General features: G+C 40.6%; 1 protein-coding gene across 1 annotated transcript in view; it reads right to left on the bottom strand.

The window, feature by feature from the left end:
* SLC25A24 (solute carrier family 25 member 24) overlaps nt 1-14,368 on the bottom strand; it is a 33,089-nt gene extending 18,721 nt beyond the window's left edge. Inside the window, exons 1-4 of the mRNA XM_054980194.1 lie at nt 14,049-14,368; nt 8,663-8,789; nt 7,092-7,179; nt 3,856-3,967 (exon numbers count right to left, since the gene is read on the bottom strand). Coding sequence (XP_054836169.1) covers nt 3,856-3,967; nt 7,092-7,179; nt 8,663-8,789; nt 14,049-14,231 — 510 coding nt within the window. The 5' untranslated portion in view covers nt 14,232-14,368. The remainder of the gene's footprint in view (nt 1-3,855; nt 3,968-7,091; nt 7,180-8,662; nt 8,790-14,048) is intronic.
* Nucleotides 14,369-15,777: the final 1,409 nt, after the last annotated feature.

The following is a 15,777-nucleotide window of genomic DNA, read 5'->3' as shown; positions in this document are numbered from 1 at the left end:
TGAGGAATTTTATAGAATTTCACATATATTTAAACTCTGCTTAAATTTAGACCCTTTTAACGATTATACAAAACTACCTTCTCAAATCTCAATAGTCACATTGTTAAAGGAACATTTTCACATAGGAAAATACCTTTTAGCCATGCTGTTTTGCGAGAAAGGAATTTATTTACTTCACAAAATTTATATTCTGCCTCTCTATCCTTACAAGGGCCACCAAGACAGCTAACAAATTAAAAGCAAAAAAAGTAAAGACAATATAAGCAGCTCCTCCTCACCACCTCTGTGAGGGAAATTTCCCTTTAGGACTATCAGGATTCAGGAAAACAGCTGTCAGTAGCAGAGATCATCAGCTAAGAAGATTTCAAAGGATATTTCTCCATTGGACTGCTTTTCTTAGAAAGACAAAGCTGGTTACTCTTCCCAGCCCACCCAAAAAATCCTTCCAAAACTGTTAAAGAAGGGGATTCTAAAAGCAGCTGTCTTCTCAAGCTCCCATATTCAAGGAGGACACAAACACATTACAAACTTCTTTTGGCTGCCATGCAGACTTTCAATCAGACATGTGCTAAGAGTTCCCTCCTAGAAACTCCCAGGCTTGCACAGGCCTAACTCAGATTGGGAGTAAAGCATGCCAGGATAAGGGACTTAGGCCTCTCCCCCGTTATTACATTTGCTGAAACAACCCTAGAGAGCTGCTATTTGTCCTTTTGGCAGAAACTTGCATGTTGGCATCCGTACATGTAAATTTCAGCATTTTAAATGGGAAAAATAGCATGTGGTGGGGGAAGGCTTAAAACTCTTTTTCCCCAGAGATTGTTTTGATGTTTTACTTAGTTAGTAATTACTTGAATTTTAATGTTCATCTTTGTATACTGTTGACTGTTCTTGCACATTCTTATAGTTTAAAACAAAATATATATATATTTTTTAAAAAAACTCTTTTTCCCCTACACCAAAGTCCTGATTCAAATGAGACTCACATTTACCAGGAATTAAGTATCCAGTGGGAACTTCCCAGAATACATCTGTCACAAGTCCACATGGAGAACACTTGAAATTTCTAATGTGTGAATGGGCCAGTCAATTTGGCAGTTTTAAAGGGACATTTCTAATAGGGCTGCTGGTTTCAGGAGATGAAATAAGGAACTTACTCCCCATTATAGGGGAAACGTAGCTGCTTTTGCAAAGTTCTGATCTTCAGCGTACCAGTTTTAAAAGGATGTCTACTTCAAAGCCTTCAGAGCCCCAATGAAGACCCTTACAATACTGTGGAGAAATAGCCATATAGTACTTTAGTTTTGAAGAAAACGATTGGAAGCTTTCTCCTATACTCCTCCTAACAACAGTGCTCTGGGGTTAATTCCCCATAGGCCTGCAAAGGACTAGTTCAGTTCTCTGGAGACTCCAGAACCCAAATTCAGTCCTGTGCAAAGTGACAGAGTTACAGCTTTCAGAAAGAAGCGGAATATGCTTGATTGGGTGGACTTTTCCCATTGGTATGCTGAAGGTTCCCTGGCCCAGTTATACTTCTTTCGTTCTCTGCACAGGGGGCAGGATTTTTCTATTAGAGGTTGTGCGCAGTATAGGAGAGAGGGCCACTAAGAACACAGTTAACAAAAGCAGCACAAATTGATTTTAAGGGGCATGCTGCTTTCAGGATGGACAGGTATGTTTGCTTTTTTTAAAGCACACATTCAGTGAAACATAATCATCCACTTCTATGGTTGAATGGACACACTAAAAATGTAATTTTATAACCAAAAGAGGTCTGCGCTTCATACTGTTCATAGCATTTGAAGAGACTCTTGCCCTCATAAGGATGGATGGATGTTAACCAGCAGAAGTGACAGAACCAGGGTCAACTGCTGCATTTTGCCTCTGGACAACCAACCAGCATAGGGTTGAGTCTAATGCTGTAATATTAATAATAACATTCAATGTATATACCGCCCTTCAGGACAACTTAACACTCACTCTGAGCAGTTTACAAAGAGTGTTATTATTATCCTCACAACAATCACCCTGTGAGGTGGGTGGGGCTGAGAGAGCTCTGAGAAGCTGTGGCTGACCCAAGGTCACCCAGCTGGCTTCAAGTGGAGGAGTGGGGAATCAAACCCTCCAGATTAGAGTCCCACCATTCTTAACCACTACACCAAACTGGTTCCCAAGCTGCAGTTGTGCACAACGCTGGCTTAACTGGCCTTCTGAATGCATCCCTGCATTACCAGGCTGATGATACAAATTTTGCATTACATTCTTCAACATATGTTGGTGTTTTTACAAACTTGTTGCTTTGCTGTTTCAATAAACTTCAGCAAATGTAATTCTGGTCCTGGGATTGAGTCAGATATAGCATTTTGTTCAGTCTTGTGGCATATATTACATAGATCTTATAATCAGCAGTTCACATCTTATTCAACAGAATAGGGAACAATTAAGCCTACAAAGTGTTCAGCAAGACTTTTAAATCTAGAAAGTCAGCAGGATGAGCAATAAATGGGTAAGTTGACCCTCTGAGTCTTTTCTATGACTGGAACCTGACAAAGGCATCAACGTTCAGTCTTAATTACAGAGGAAAGCTGCAAAGTTGAAGGACACTAAAGTTCATACAAAACAGTCATCAGATGGCAATTCAGTGGCAGTCAGTGCAATTTATCATCTCAAATGCCTTACAAAAATTCTAGAGTAGTGATAGCCCCAAGGCTTTTCCTTTAGAAGCCCCTGGGATATATGCTACTTCTGCTCAAGATGTTATTTCAGCCTTTTAATCCAGAGATACAAAGCGTCCTCCAAGGGGGTTTCACAGGCTGTCTTGAAATTATAGCATATTACAGTTTTAAACAGCTGGGGGATAGGTTCAATAGCTCCTAAGGAAGAGTCAACTTGAAGCATGTTTGTCATTAATAATCTGTATTGTTTCAGTGCCACACTGCACAGTGGTTAAGAGACTGGCTCAGGGCCTAACGACAGATTAAGTTTTCCTCACATCCTCCCCTGGCCCTGACAAGGAAATATGTGTTACAAGTTCTGTACTTGGCATTCAGTTCCCAAGTGTGTGGGACCAATTCAGATTGTGACCGTGGCGCAGGAGTTCCTCCTCCTCACCATTTTCTTAACCTGAAATGTTCCACAAAAGCCATTTGTCCCTGGAAAAACTTACATGCAGGCCATCAGTGTACGTGGTTTCCCCAACAGGGCAAACAGCACTACATGGAAAGTGATGCTGGGGGTGCACTTAAGCCCCTTCTCCCCCACACATCACTGTTCAGATCTGAAGTGGCCCCATACACACCAAACACAGAACTTGAAGTGCGCACACCTGATCACCAGGACACAGAAAGGTCATAAAGAAAATTCAATGCATAGATAGGCCCTCAGAAATCAAGAAGGCCTCTGTTCAAATCCTGCTTCTGTCATGAACTCAGTAAGTGGTCTTAGGCAAAACATTCGCTTAACTTCATCCCCCATCCTATCACCTGCAGTATATTGAAGTTACATGGTTGTCATAAGACTTAAAACAAAGCAATGTATGTGAAGCACTTTTAATACCTTAAAGAGCTATATAAATAACAATATTGTTTTCGTGCATTGATTTCTAATCTTATTTCCTAGATTTATGCTACCTCTTATTTTTCAAAATGAAAAAAGGTGGAGGAAGTATAATCAAAAGGACTGGGATATTCCTTTGGGGCTTTTGTTTCTTAGAACAGATGCCTTATATGAATAAGATTCTCATTCATTTCCAGATGTCAAAGATAACTAATCAAGGACAACTTCATGATTTATCATCTCCAATGCACAGGTTCACATTTAAATACATACAGTCTGAAATAAAAAGGCAACCATACTCACAGTAGAATGCTTCCAGTAACGGACGATTTCCTGAATATCTGTAGCTGGATTAAACAAGAAGTGGTCTCGCCATTCATTCCAGTCTACTGACATCGTCCCATCAGCATCAATGCTTTAAAAAAGCCAAAATTCAAAATAAAACAATTCACATAGCATACACCACTCAATCACTTTCATTATATTTAATAGCGTATGAAAAACATCACGTGTAACTTGGCATACACATTATTTTTAGGTCCCATTAGGGAAATTTGTTCAACGTCTTGATATTATATATTCACTTTAACGTTCAAAGTACTCAAGAATTTCATTTCTTCCTTGTTTGTGCTCACAAAAACTCTAAGAGGCGAATATTGTTATTCTTTTTTTTCCTGCGAAACAGAGCAATTTTGATCTGGCTATTTCCAAAGAATCATGAGCAAAGTGAAAGTATATTCATTTTGGCACAGTAAGTTTTTACAGAGGTTTTATTTTTCTGACCCAGTACCAATACTGTGGGGAGAAACACAGTCCACACTCAATGACCCTTCATTGTTGGAGCTTCCCTACTTTACCTCCAGGTCTATAACTTTCAGGGGTCCAAAGGTCTTGTGCTTCCTCAGATAACTCACCTCTTTGTCCTTTTCTGCCTCCTTGTGCCTAGAATGTCCTCTCAGAACACCTCTCAGAATACCTTTCCCACTCCCTTCAAATCTCTCCTCAAAAGGCATATTTTCCATAAAAGCTCTGATACCCACACACTCTTCCTGACTAAAACTAAGCCTAAGCAAGGGGTCATTCAAAATAACATATATTCTTCCTGTGTTTATCCCAGCTCTGCCTTCCTCCATTCTCTCTGTTTAATCCCCTTATGACAAATTTTAAACTGCAAGTTTCTTGGAGTGAGAACCTGTCTTTTTGTACTCTGTAAAGCTTCATATTCACTGGTGGCACTATATAAAGCAAAAATTTGCCAACCTAAGCCATGCCCACAGAGAATATGCATAATGTGACACCAACAACATACACTTGTTACCTTGTGATCAGAGAAGCTGGGGAGATGTAGGAACTGCCCTGGTTTGTCGGTTCAGATGCAAAACTTAACTATAAGGGGTGGATCTTGTGCAAGATCTCCACTGACCAAAGGAATTTTCACATGAAGTGTGGGATTTCTCCATCTTCCCTCTCTTGTTGCAACCCAAAATGCAAGAGGGGGCAAAGCTACAGAGGAGGGGATTTGGCGAAAATCTCTCCCCCCATCAGCTGAAATTTTCTGCATGATCCAACCTTATGTGTGGTTTGCAAACCCACTTCAAACCATGAGTCCACGTCCCAGTTTGGAGCCCATCTAGCACCCTGGTTTAATTTTTCAGACTTAAGCATGATTATGCCTGCAGAGCCCACCATGGGAGCATCTTTTCTTTTTGTTTTTTTTTATTGTATCTTGAACTCCATGACACATCAGCTTTATATAAAATAAACAGGTTTTTATTCAGCTCCCACTCTGTCTCAACCTGCATTTCTGGTCAACCTCTCAGTCAAGCCTCAGCAGACACCAATTTGCTACAGGAACTCTGAAGGGCCAAGACTGAAGACACATAAAGCACAAAGCTGTCCCCTGCAGGCTGCTTGTATACTTGACTACATTTTTAACAGTTCATAAACCCATTACAGAATTCCTCTTCCCTCCCCTTAACTTTCAGCAAACTTAAAGAGTGGGTGCAATTCAGTGTTTCTTTTTTAAAAAATAAAACACACAGCTCACAACACTGGAACATACACATAGGAGTAAACAAGAATGTGTTCTGACTCACAAAGAGGACAAAAAGAGATGACAAATGACAAGAGTGCTGGTCTGGATGTCCCAAAGTAGCCAGCACTTAGCAGTCAAATGGTAGTGCAGTTCCACAGGAAGGAAAAATGTTCAGTTTGAAGAACGCAACTGAATACATGAATGCTTCATTTACAAAATGGCTTCACTGCTGGGGTATCCAACCCTAACACCTTCTCCCATAGGACAGCCTTAAGCCTCCAGGCCCTGTCACACCTAGCTTTGGGTGTAAAGCGTTGGCAACTGCAAACCCCAGCTACATTGTGGGACTTGCCCAAGCAGTGGAGACAAAGAGCATATCCATCAGTGTGGCATTTTCATGACACACTGTGGATGTTTCTTGAAAAGCAGTTTCTGGGACATTTTAAAGATTGTAGGCGACCAATGAAATCCAAATTATTTTCAGTGAAACTGAAGAAAAATAGAGCTGTCGGCAGAGGGAACTTCTCTCAATGGCAGTGAAAAGAGAACTGAGGGAATGGGGGCACTCCCCCTCATGACACATGCCATTTTTTCAGGAAACGAACCATGTGTCAGGAGGAGGAAAGGCCCCCCCTCACAGGGCTTTAGTTTGAAAACTCTCTCTACTGCTGTCCTGCACTTGCACAGTCTCAGTGTGGAACTACACAGAAGAAACAACAATGAACAAAAAGAAGTTAAAGGAAACTAATCTAGCCTCCAGTTTTTCAAATCAGACAAGGCCTTTCTGCAGTCAGGCAAGAATATAGAATCTAAGGAAGCAGATGAACTATCAAGATGAAAATTATTTCACTACAGAGATTGAAGCCTTTAGCAATTAATATTTCATGGAGATAGATCAAGATGGGTAGCTATGTTAGTCTGTAGCAGTAGAAAAGAGCAAGACCAACAAAATTAGTGGTAGGGTATGAGCTTTTATGAGCCACAGTGCACTTCTTCAGATACCATAATATTGCATGGTGTGCATATCCCTTCAGATTATTCTGGTTTGTGCATGCGGGTGGCATTTTACAAGGTTATACTGGGCCCAAAAATAATGCTTGGAGCCAGCACAAGGGATCAGGTTTTCACTATTAAGCTTGGATGCACATTCCACTGCAACTCAGAAAGGTATGAGTCTCTTTTTTTTGTAAGACTGCAGACCTTATAGGCAGCCTACTTAATTTTGCTTTGAGGTATCCCACTATCCTCTTAGTGCAGAAGGATGGCCCTGATCCTTCAAGGCAACAGCGAAGCTTCTGGTATTCCCTTGTGTTTATTACCTGTGTCACAAAATCCCCATATATTTTTACATCTTCTCTCTTAGTACTGCCAACAACTCTCATGTTGAGACAGAGAGGAGAATCAGTGTTGCTTTGTTCCAATGGACATACAATATGGTGGCTTAATTTTTTTATGGCACACCACAGCCCTTTTGCAGGACTGGCTAGAAATAACAGTTGCTGACCTTTGTAGAATCTTCTCTGCCTGATGTATTGAAATGTCTATACCCAGTATCTTGAGGGACTGGACAACCTCTGATGCGTCAATTTTTCCTTTAAAAATGAGAAAAACAGACATGAAAAAGTTCTTTAATCCTTGGCAAAAGATATAGATTGCAACAATGATTCTGTTGTAGTAACTACAGATTGTTAAGAGAAGAATACTAGGGGAGGGGAGTTGGACTATGCAGATCATATTCCCAAAGTGTAAGTAGCTATGTTGGAATCACAGTACTACTTCAAGACAAAATCAAAGTCTCAATTTAGTTCTTTTGAAATTAGCAAAGGATCCACATTAGAGATGGGCACAAACTGAAATACGAACCAAAGTTCATCACAAACTGGGCCATTTTTTGGTTCACAAACTGGCAGTTTATCAGACAGCATTTCTGATGACCCGCAATGAACCGCTATGATTTTTAGCCCAGTTCGTTTGGTTCGTTTTTTGGTTTGTCACTGCTGACAGCCTGGCACTGATCAATCAGTTTCATAGGCAATGGGGGGAGGGGCTTTCTGCAGACCTGCTGATATTCTCACAAACCAAATGAACCAGTTTGCGAACCGGGCAATTTCATGTCAGTTCATGGTTTGTGAAACATCACGAACCACAATGAGCTGTCATTTTCCCAGTTCATGTCCATCTCTAGTCCACATACATCTTTGTTAAGTTTAAATTCAGCATCAAAAATTATTTCATCTATGTGGAAGTAAAACAAAAGAAATACTAAATTAATACCTAACCCTTGCTCTACCAATAAATAAATGCTAATGGGAAGCACCATTAAAGAAGAACTTGCTTATCAAGGATATTCTGACCAATGTCTAACAAACCCTTAACAATAGAACAACTACCTGAGAAAGGTCCCCCAAAGCACTTCCCTGTTAGTAGTTCTGCTTCTGGTGAAGGCCTACAGCCAGTCAGCCAATCAAGTGAAAGGGTAAACTCCTTGTCTGAGAAGGAGAATCAACTCATAGAAGCATATTTCTATAGGTTTGCTGCTACAAGTACTCCTCCAGCCAACTGTTCTGTTGTGGTGCCGTACTGGATGCAGAACTGCTGGCAGGAAAAAATTCAGTTTCAAGCAACTGGCTGTTGTCCTTCCCATAACAGAGCCTATCAGTGAGTAAGCATCACATCCTCCTACTTCACATGACCACATGAATGCTTACTCAAAAGTAATTGTTCTGTTCCTTGTGGTTAATAAATTGCACACCCATAAAAAGCAGCAGCAGGATTCTCTCTCCTAGGATAGTGTACACACTCAAAGTAGCGTTGAGTCACATTTTTCTGGCACTATACAGTAATTTCTAATACAGTAAATGACACTGAGAGTTTGTGTCCTTTATTGTAATTAACATTTTAAATGATTTTAATGAGATCTTTGATGGTGATGTGGGATTACTTTTTGGCTTGTTTGGCTGAGTTCGTGCGTTGCTTTGAAGATTCTGATCTGAGAAGTAACTCACAGGAATTGAATGAAGTTTACCTCCCCACCTCCCTTAACATACCAGCTGAGCATACAAAATCAGACCCTACCATCATTGTTTTTGTCTAGACTTTTAAACGCTAGTTTCATTTTCTTCTCATGATCTTTAAGATAGTTCATAAATTCTTCAAAGTCCAGCTTGCCATCTTGGTTAGTATCTCCAGCTTTGAAGATTTTCTGTTAAAAAAGGCATATTGAAGAAATGTTAGCAAATGTTCTTAACAAAATCAATGTCCCTTTCCAAGATGGATGCTTACCACCATCTGCTGCATTGTAGGGATAACAACACAGACCTTGTTCTCTGCTCTGAGGGACCACTAATCTGTCCAGAAGAGCGGTATACAAATATTACCTGTAATAACGGGTGTAAATATTATCTTCAGATAATCTGTTATCTGAAGTGTAGTTGTAATTTCTATAAATTTTCAGTAAGTAAAATTGTTCCATTTCCTGGAAAGCTTAATGGATTAAACAGAGTAACTAGTTTAATCACACAACAGCCTTTTCTTCCTGGATGAAGCCTACAGAATATAAAAATTAAAAGACCTGTATTAGAGGCCATAGCAATGCGCACCTCAGTCCCTTTCTACAGGCTAGATGCCAGTTCAGAAAAGGAAAGTGAATGACACAGACTGTTGTCTATCCTCAGTATCTGATACCCAAGGGTATACTGTCTCAATACAGGGCGACTGATAAGCCAGTGGGGTGTAGCAGTTAGTGTGCTGAAGTAGGATCTGAGTTCTGGATTTAAATCTGCCATTCTGTCACAGAAGCCCCATGATTCTGTTTTTGTTTTTTTAAGCCACCTAAGTTAATATCGAGTACCATAAATTCTGGAAGGAAGTCATTTATATACATACATTTATATTTATTATACTTTTCTTTCAACGGGGACCTGAAGTGGCTCAAAACATAATTCCATTTTATCATCACAAAATAGACTAGGCTGTAACAGGGCACCTGTGAGAGAAGCTAGGCTGTGACAGAGTTCCTAGGCCACGATCACGTAGCAAGCTTCTATGGCCAAGTGGAGATCTGAACCCAGATCTCCCAGTTCCTGGTCCAACACTCTAACCACTATACCACAATGAAATTATGCATTATGTAAAATTCTTTCTTTTGTCTCTGCTGAAATCTCTCTCAATCAATTTTATAGGATAATCCCACTACTAGTATTGTGCAGAATCTCTCTCTGTCGCACTACCATTAATAAATTTATAAAACATAATCCTCCACCAATACAATTTTAAACATAGTTATATTCTTCTAAATCAATGGGCGTAGAAGGGCGTTAATATGTTTACGTTTGCAGTATACACTGAGTGAAAACCCCTCGTGGATTTTTCAGTATACCATTTAAAAAGAGTTACCAGGTTCCTACTAGTTTCAGCATTAAGGATCTGCAGAGATATGAGCAATATTTTCGGCATGCATTCCTCCATTCCAAAAGTACTCTCATTTGGTAAACATATATTTTTGTCAGTAGTTCTCTGTATCCATCTGTTTCTGTCAGATTTCCAGACTTTAAAAAAAATCTACACTGCATCTTTAAAGACTGTTAAAAAAATCTACACTGCATCTTTAAAGTCTGCTATCTTTCTGCATGATAAAAGACTGACTGCTCTCTCATATGTCAAAGGAAAGGCACTTTAAAGCACAGATAGAGACTTGGCCGTGATAACATGCAAACATTCTCTGCCTCTGGATGCTGTTAAAATGCAAGAAAGTAGCTTCTGAGGCTTCGCATTACACACAGGTGTAACCAATATTTCATATCTATTACACTGAAAACTCTACAGAGACTGGAAGTGTGGAATATATGTCTTGCAATTTCAAAATCTTTTTGCATTGCATCATATAATTTTGTTGTGGCTATCAGAAGATTACTTCTGGATTTAGCCCAGGTGGCTATCCCTTATTTAAAATTGTTAAGACTCTTGTGTTTATTTGACTCCATGTGGTTCTATTTCACACAACTTTAAATCAGCAACCAAGCCTGTTGTAAATTTCTCCAATATTCCTTGGAGAAAGAAAGATTCTTTCAATTATTGCTTCAGTATATTCTACTGTTATTTTGATGTAGCTCTGGACCTATTTCTGTGGTGTGGACTGCATGTTAGCAATGTGAGCTCCCACTGTGGTGTTGGGGTTACAGTAGGAGGACCAGGCCATGGAAGCTTGCTGGGTGACCCTGGGTAAGTCTCAGCCTAAACTACCTCACAGGGTTGTTGTGAGGATAAAATGAAGAAGACAACGTAAGCTCCTTTGGGTCCCCAGTGGAGAAAGCCACGGTATAAATGAAGTAAAAAAAAATTTTTTTAATTTTATTTTGCAATTTAATATGTGTATGAGACAACAGCACATTTGGAAACACATGCATCACACAGCCACACTCATCCAAGAACCAGGATTGGTCTTTCAAGTTTACATTATCATAAATTTTGGTCTGCTGGCCTACAATGTGTGGAAGACCCCTACGGGTAAGATAACTAGCCATCATCTGGCTCAAATGTGTTTCCTAATTATGATAAGGGTTTTAATTTTCAAATCAATTTCAAATGTGTTTCCTGATTATGGTAAGAGTTTTAATTTTCAATTTGAACATTTATTTTAAACAAAAAGATAAATCGATAGCTCAGTTTTATGTAGAACAGAATTATATGTGCATACCTCTAAACAGGACTGAGCTACAAGAAATATTATAAATGAAATAAAGCATTCCTGGATATGGTCAGTACTTGAATATGAGTATACTTATGTTAAAATAAATTTTGTTTCTTCAACAATTTCTAGAGAAGCATGGTACATAATATCATGACAATAGTGCTTGGTCCATCCTCCTCTGGCCGCTTCTAGATTCACGAGTCAGTTAAGTTGGTTGCTGCCCTTTTAAAAGATAATTTTAGCTCATGGGATACTGCATTTCTATTGATTCTTTGTTATCCTCCCTGGGATGCTAAAATTAGCCAAAAAAGGTTGTGTAAATATGTTAAATCCCTGACCTGGATAGCACAGGTGAGCCTGATCTCAGAAGCCAAGCAGGGTTGGCCTTGGTTAGTAATTGGATGGGAGACCTCCAACGAAGACCAGGGTTGCAGAGGCAGGCAATGGCAAACTACCCCCACCAGGGGTCGCCATAAGTCAGCAATGACTTGAGCACACTTTCCACCACCACCAAATATGTTAAATAACACATTTAACAAAAAGGCTCACTGTTGTTTACATAGTTAGATAATATATCAAATATGGAGGTGAAGTTCAAAAGTTCAAGACATGCAAAATGAAGTAGCTCTTTACAATATACTTCATTTATAGTATGATCTACCACAAGCTGAGGCAGCAGCTTAAAGTGCTATAACCAGCTAGGCAGAGCTAGTAGTAATATACAGATGCCACCTCCGACACATATGTATAGTTTCTTTGTTCAGATAATAACTTGCTAGTTCAGAAAAATAAGCCTGAGGCCACAATTTTTTTATATATCTAATCATGGAAGCAAGGACTGGAACTAGTTCAAAGGCCAGTGTTTGATATCCAGCGGAGTTGCTTGGGTCACCATAATGGCATTATGTAATTATAGCCATGTCACACAAACCACACCCCAGTTATCTCACAGGCAAGAGACATCTAGTATTTCAGTTCAACAGTTATTTTTTCTGAAGCACATTAACAAAGTGATGGAGGAAAGTAAAGGAGTAGCTAGATGTGAGGAGGGAAGGAGACATCTGTATAAGGAGAATATTCAATTCACCTTTTCAATAAAGTCAGTTGTGAACATCTGTGTCAAATTTTCAGCTTCCAGTTCAGCAACCTAGAACTATACTACGTTATCATATTCCGGTGTGCATTCAAATGGAAACATCTAATCAATGGGCACAGAGATGTGGATGCAACCACTCCCCAAATAAATACGACATACATATGTGCCGTCAGGTCACTACCAACTTAAGGTGACCCCAGCAAGGGGATTTCAAGGCAAGTGAGAAGCAGAGTGGTTTGCCATTGCCTTTCTCAGCAGAATTGTCCTTGGTGGTCCCCCATCCAAATACTGACCCTGCTTAGCTTCCAAGAGCTGAAGGGCTGGGCCATACTGCCTCCTTCCCACACAGAAATTGTCATCCAAAATGTTGCTTGGCATTCCTTGGACCACAAGTTTCATTGCTATTCCTGACTTGAAAGCTAATTAGTATATCTCACAACTCTAGAAGAAAAGAAAATACACCTTATCCAAACACTACACATGTAGGATGTTTGTCATAAAGCAATGCAGTGCAACGGGTTTGGTAAGATCAGGATACAAAGTGCTAGGAATTTAAGATTTCTGTTGATACTAGTTTAAACAATTGTCTTTGCTGAGCAAACATACTGCATTCCCCAGGACCAACAGCAAGCTGTCATTTATTTAATTTATTATTACATTTTTACACTGTGAGGAAAAAATCCATTTGGATTTTCTGCCTCAGGCACCAAAATGCCCTGGGCCATTTCTACTACTGCAACTCCCATAAGCTTCCACTAAAATATGAGGGCATAAAATGTTCTTTTCTTGCACAGAATGTTCTTTCTCTGAGCCGTAATTCATATAGGCTATTTCATATGATGTTTTTCAGATGTATATTTAATACGTTTACAGCATACATGTACAAAGGCTGCACACAAATGTGTTTGTGAACATGTATATATAAGGTACACTTGTGAGGGAACCATAATTCAGGGCAGAACTACATTTTTAGTCAGATGAGGTGGTGCTGAAAATAATCCCACATTTCCGCTTCCTCCTCTCCTCCCACTACATAGAGTAAGAAAGAATACTGAAATGTGGTGTTAAGAAAGAAGAGGCTTAAAAAACACCAAGTCACACATACTCTTTTACTTACTGCAGGCAGGAAAAGAGAGATAGGGTTCCTGTTTCAGGCTTTGGGTGCCCATTCCCACAATATGTAGTTCAGCCATAAATAAAGGGCTGGATCTTATTAAAATATTTTGGTAGCACCACAGTGAACAATTGTGAACTGAGCTTTTAGCCAAACTGGAAGAAGAGTACCTCACTGAGCACCCAACTGCACAAGCCCAGATCCATTCAAGCTCTAAACTGATCACCTAAATCGGCACGTGGTTATTACCACAGGATTAGGAAGTGACAACTGTAAATCAATACTAGCAAACTATGGCCAGAGAGGAAGCTGGGCCGTAAGTTTCACGAAGGATAAGTATGATGCCCCCAATTTAAAAAGTCAACCAGCCCAACCGTTTCTACCAAGTCCACATTTGGATAACTGGATTGCTATACTACTGTTCATGACTGCCATCAAACCAGAATTGGGCTAAGGCGCCTGCCGCTTATCCTCTGCCATCTCTCCCGGAGTCTGCACTGCGCCACTGAAGTTGGCTTCCTGACATCTTCCCCTTCCCTCGGCCCCCAAGCCTGGCACCCACCTTCTCCGCGTCATCTCCCAAGGGGATGCCCAAAGCTTTGAGGCCGGCCTGCAGCTCGGCAATATCCACTCGGCCGTCTTCGTTGAGGTCTAGCTTCTTGAAAAGGTTCTCGTACCTCGAGTTACTTTCGGCCGCCTCACAAGCAGCCTCTGGGAGGACCCAGCCCCTTAGAAAACGACGCATGGTAACAATCTTGGGGGAAGAGGGAAGAGAGACCGGGAACAAAATAAGGACCACAAGCTAGAGAGGCAGAGCAAGACAACGGCAAGCGGACGCAGCGCCAAAAAAGCGCAATTGGGCTCTTTTCCACTACGGGCGGCTTCTGGGAGGAGCGAGACGACGTTAGGCCGGGACGGCGCGCAAGAGCCAACACCCAGGGCGGGAGCAGGAAGGGGAAAAGCAGGTTTCTGCTTCTCATTGGGTTCCTCGGGCTTGCCTGGTCACAGCCTGGGAGGGACTTGCTCCCTCGTCCTCCTTTTTCTCCACCCAGAGTAAGCGAACGTGCTGAAAAGGTTGGCGTGGAGGCTTGATTCCGGTACCGCGATAAGAGGCTAGTGGGCTCAGGCCTCTTGTAGCGAGTTTTTAAAAACTTGCTATATACTTTGAAGCAGTTAATCATCCTCTGTATTTTGCCATTTAGGGCGATCTTGGCCCAGAATGGGGTAATAGCGTCCATGTTATGGGTTTACGGAAAAGCTGTGAAATGGATAATGATTCAGTCCTGTTGCTATCCGGTTTTCTCTCAGAGGACAAACAGCAGAAAAGATACTCGTGAAATACATTTTCCAACGTGTGTAGAATATAATTCCACTGGAGTAAGGGGATCCCGAATTGGAAGATATTTATTACATTGTTTGTTTCCACAGTGTTTCAACACTGTAGCAGACTTCTGCTGGTTTTCTACACCCTATTGTACTGTTTATTGAATATCCCAGCTGTTGATCGTACTGAATTACACACTGTAATCCACCTTCAGTCTTACTGAGAATGGTGGGCTATAAATAGCATAAAATAAATATAAATAAATACCACATGAATACCCTGCCTCCCCCCACCCCGCCCCATTGGGGAACTCTAGGCAGTTCATATGAAGTTCCAAGTCTTCAGTTGGTTCACAGTTTCTAATTCCTTATTTGCAAATCTGACCACAAAATATTAAGGGTACTTTTAAAAGTTTGGAATACCCCAGATCATACATCCCCAATCTTGGGTGAGGCACTGTACCCTGTAAGGGAAACTATGCTTTTTCCCAACCCAATGCCTGGTATTTGTGGTAACTGCTTCTAAAATGGGGGTGAACAGAAGAAATGAAGATTAAGAAAGGAAGGAGCAGCTGTACCACAGAACAAGCTGGGGCCACCTTTTTTCATGCACCCCCAAAACTCTGGGGTTGTGCTCAAGGGGACAGAGATTGTTCCCCAGCTCAGAGCTGGGGGATGTATGAATTGGGTAGTCCCAAGCTTATTTTAGGGTGCAGAGCTTTTTAAGTATCAATATTTGTGACTGAGTTCATGAATGAGGAAGCAACTTCAGCTTCCAAGGCCACTGTAGTATGTCCTTCCAACTATGGCCAGTGCAGCAGTGATATCAATGCAGTATCCCAGCAGTGTGACCCAGACAACTTCACGGTGTTTACTACTTCTGTATTTGACAATCTTTTAAGTTCAATCATTTACTTTCCTAGTATTGCAAGTCTGCTTTGTGAAATGCTCTTATTAAAGCAGCACCA

The sequence above is a fragment of the Eublepharis macularius genome, chromosome 5, assembly GCF_028583425.1.
Source record: "Eublepharis macularius isolate TG4126 chromosome 5, MPM_Emac_v1.0, whole genome shotgun sequence".
In the NCBI taxonomy this organism is placed as follows: Eukaryota; Metazoa; Chordata; class Lepidosauria; order Squamata; family Eublepharidae; genus Eublepharis; species Eublepharis macularius.
Note: the sequence above shows the minus strand (reverse complement) of the source record. Positions and strands in the feature narration are given on the sequence as shown.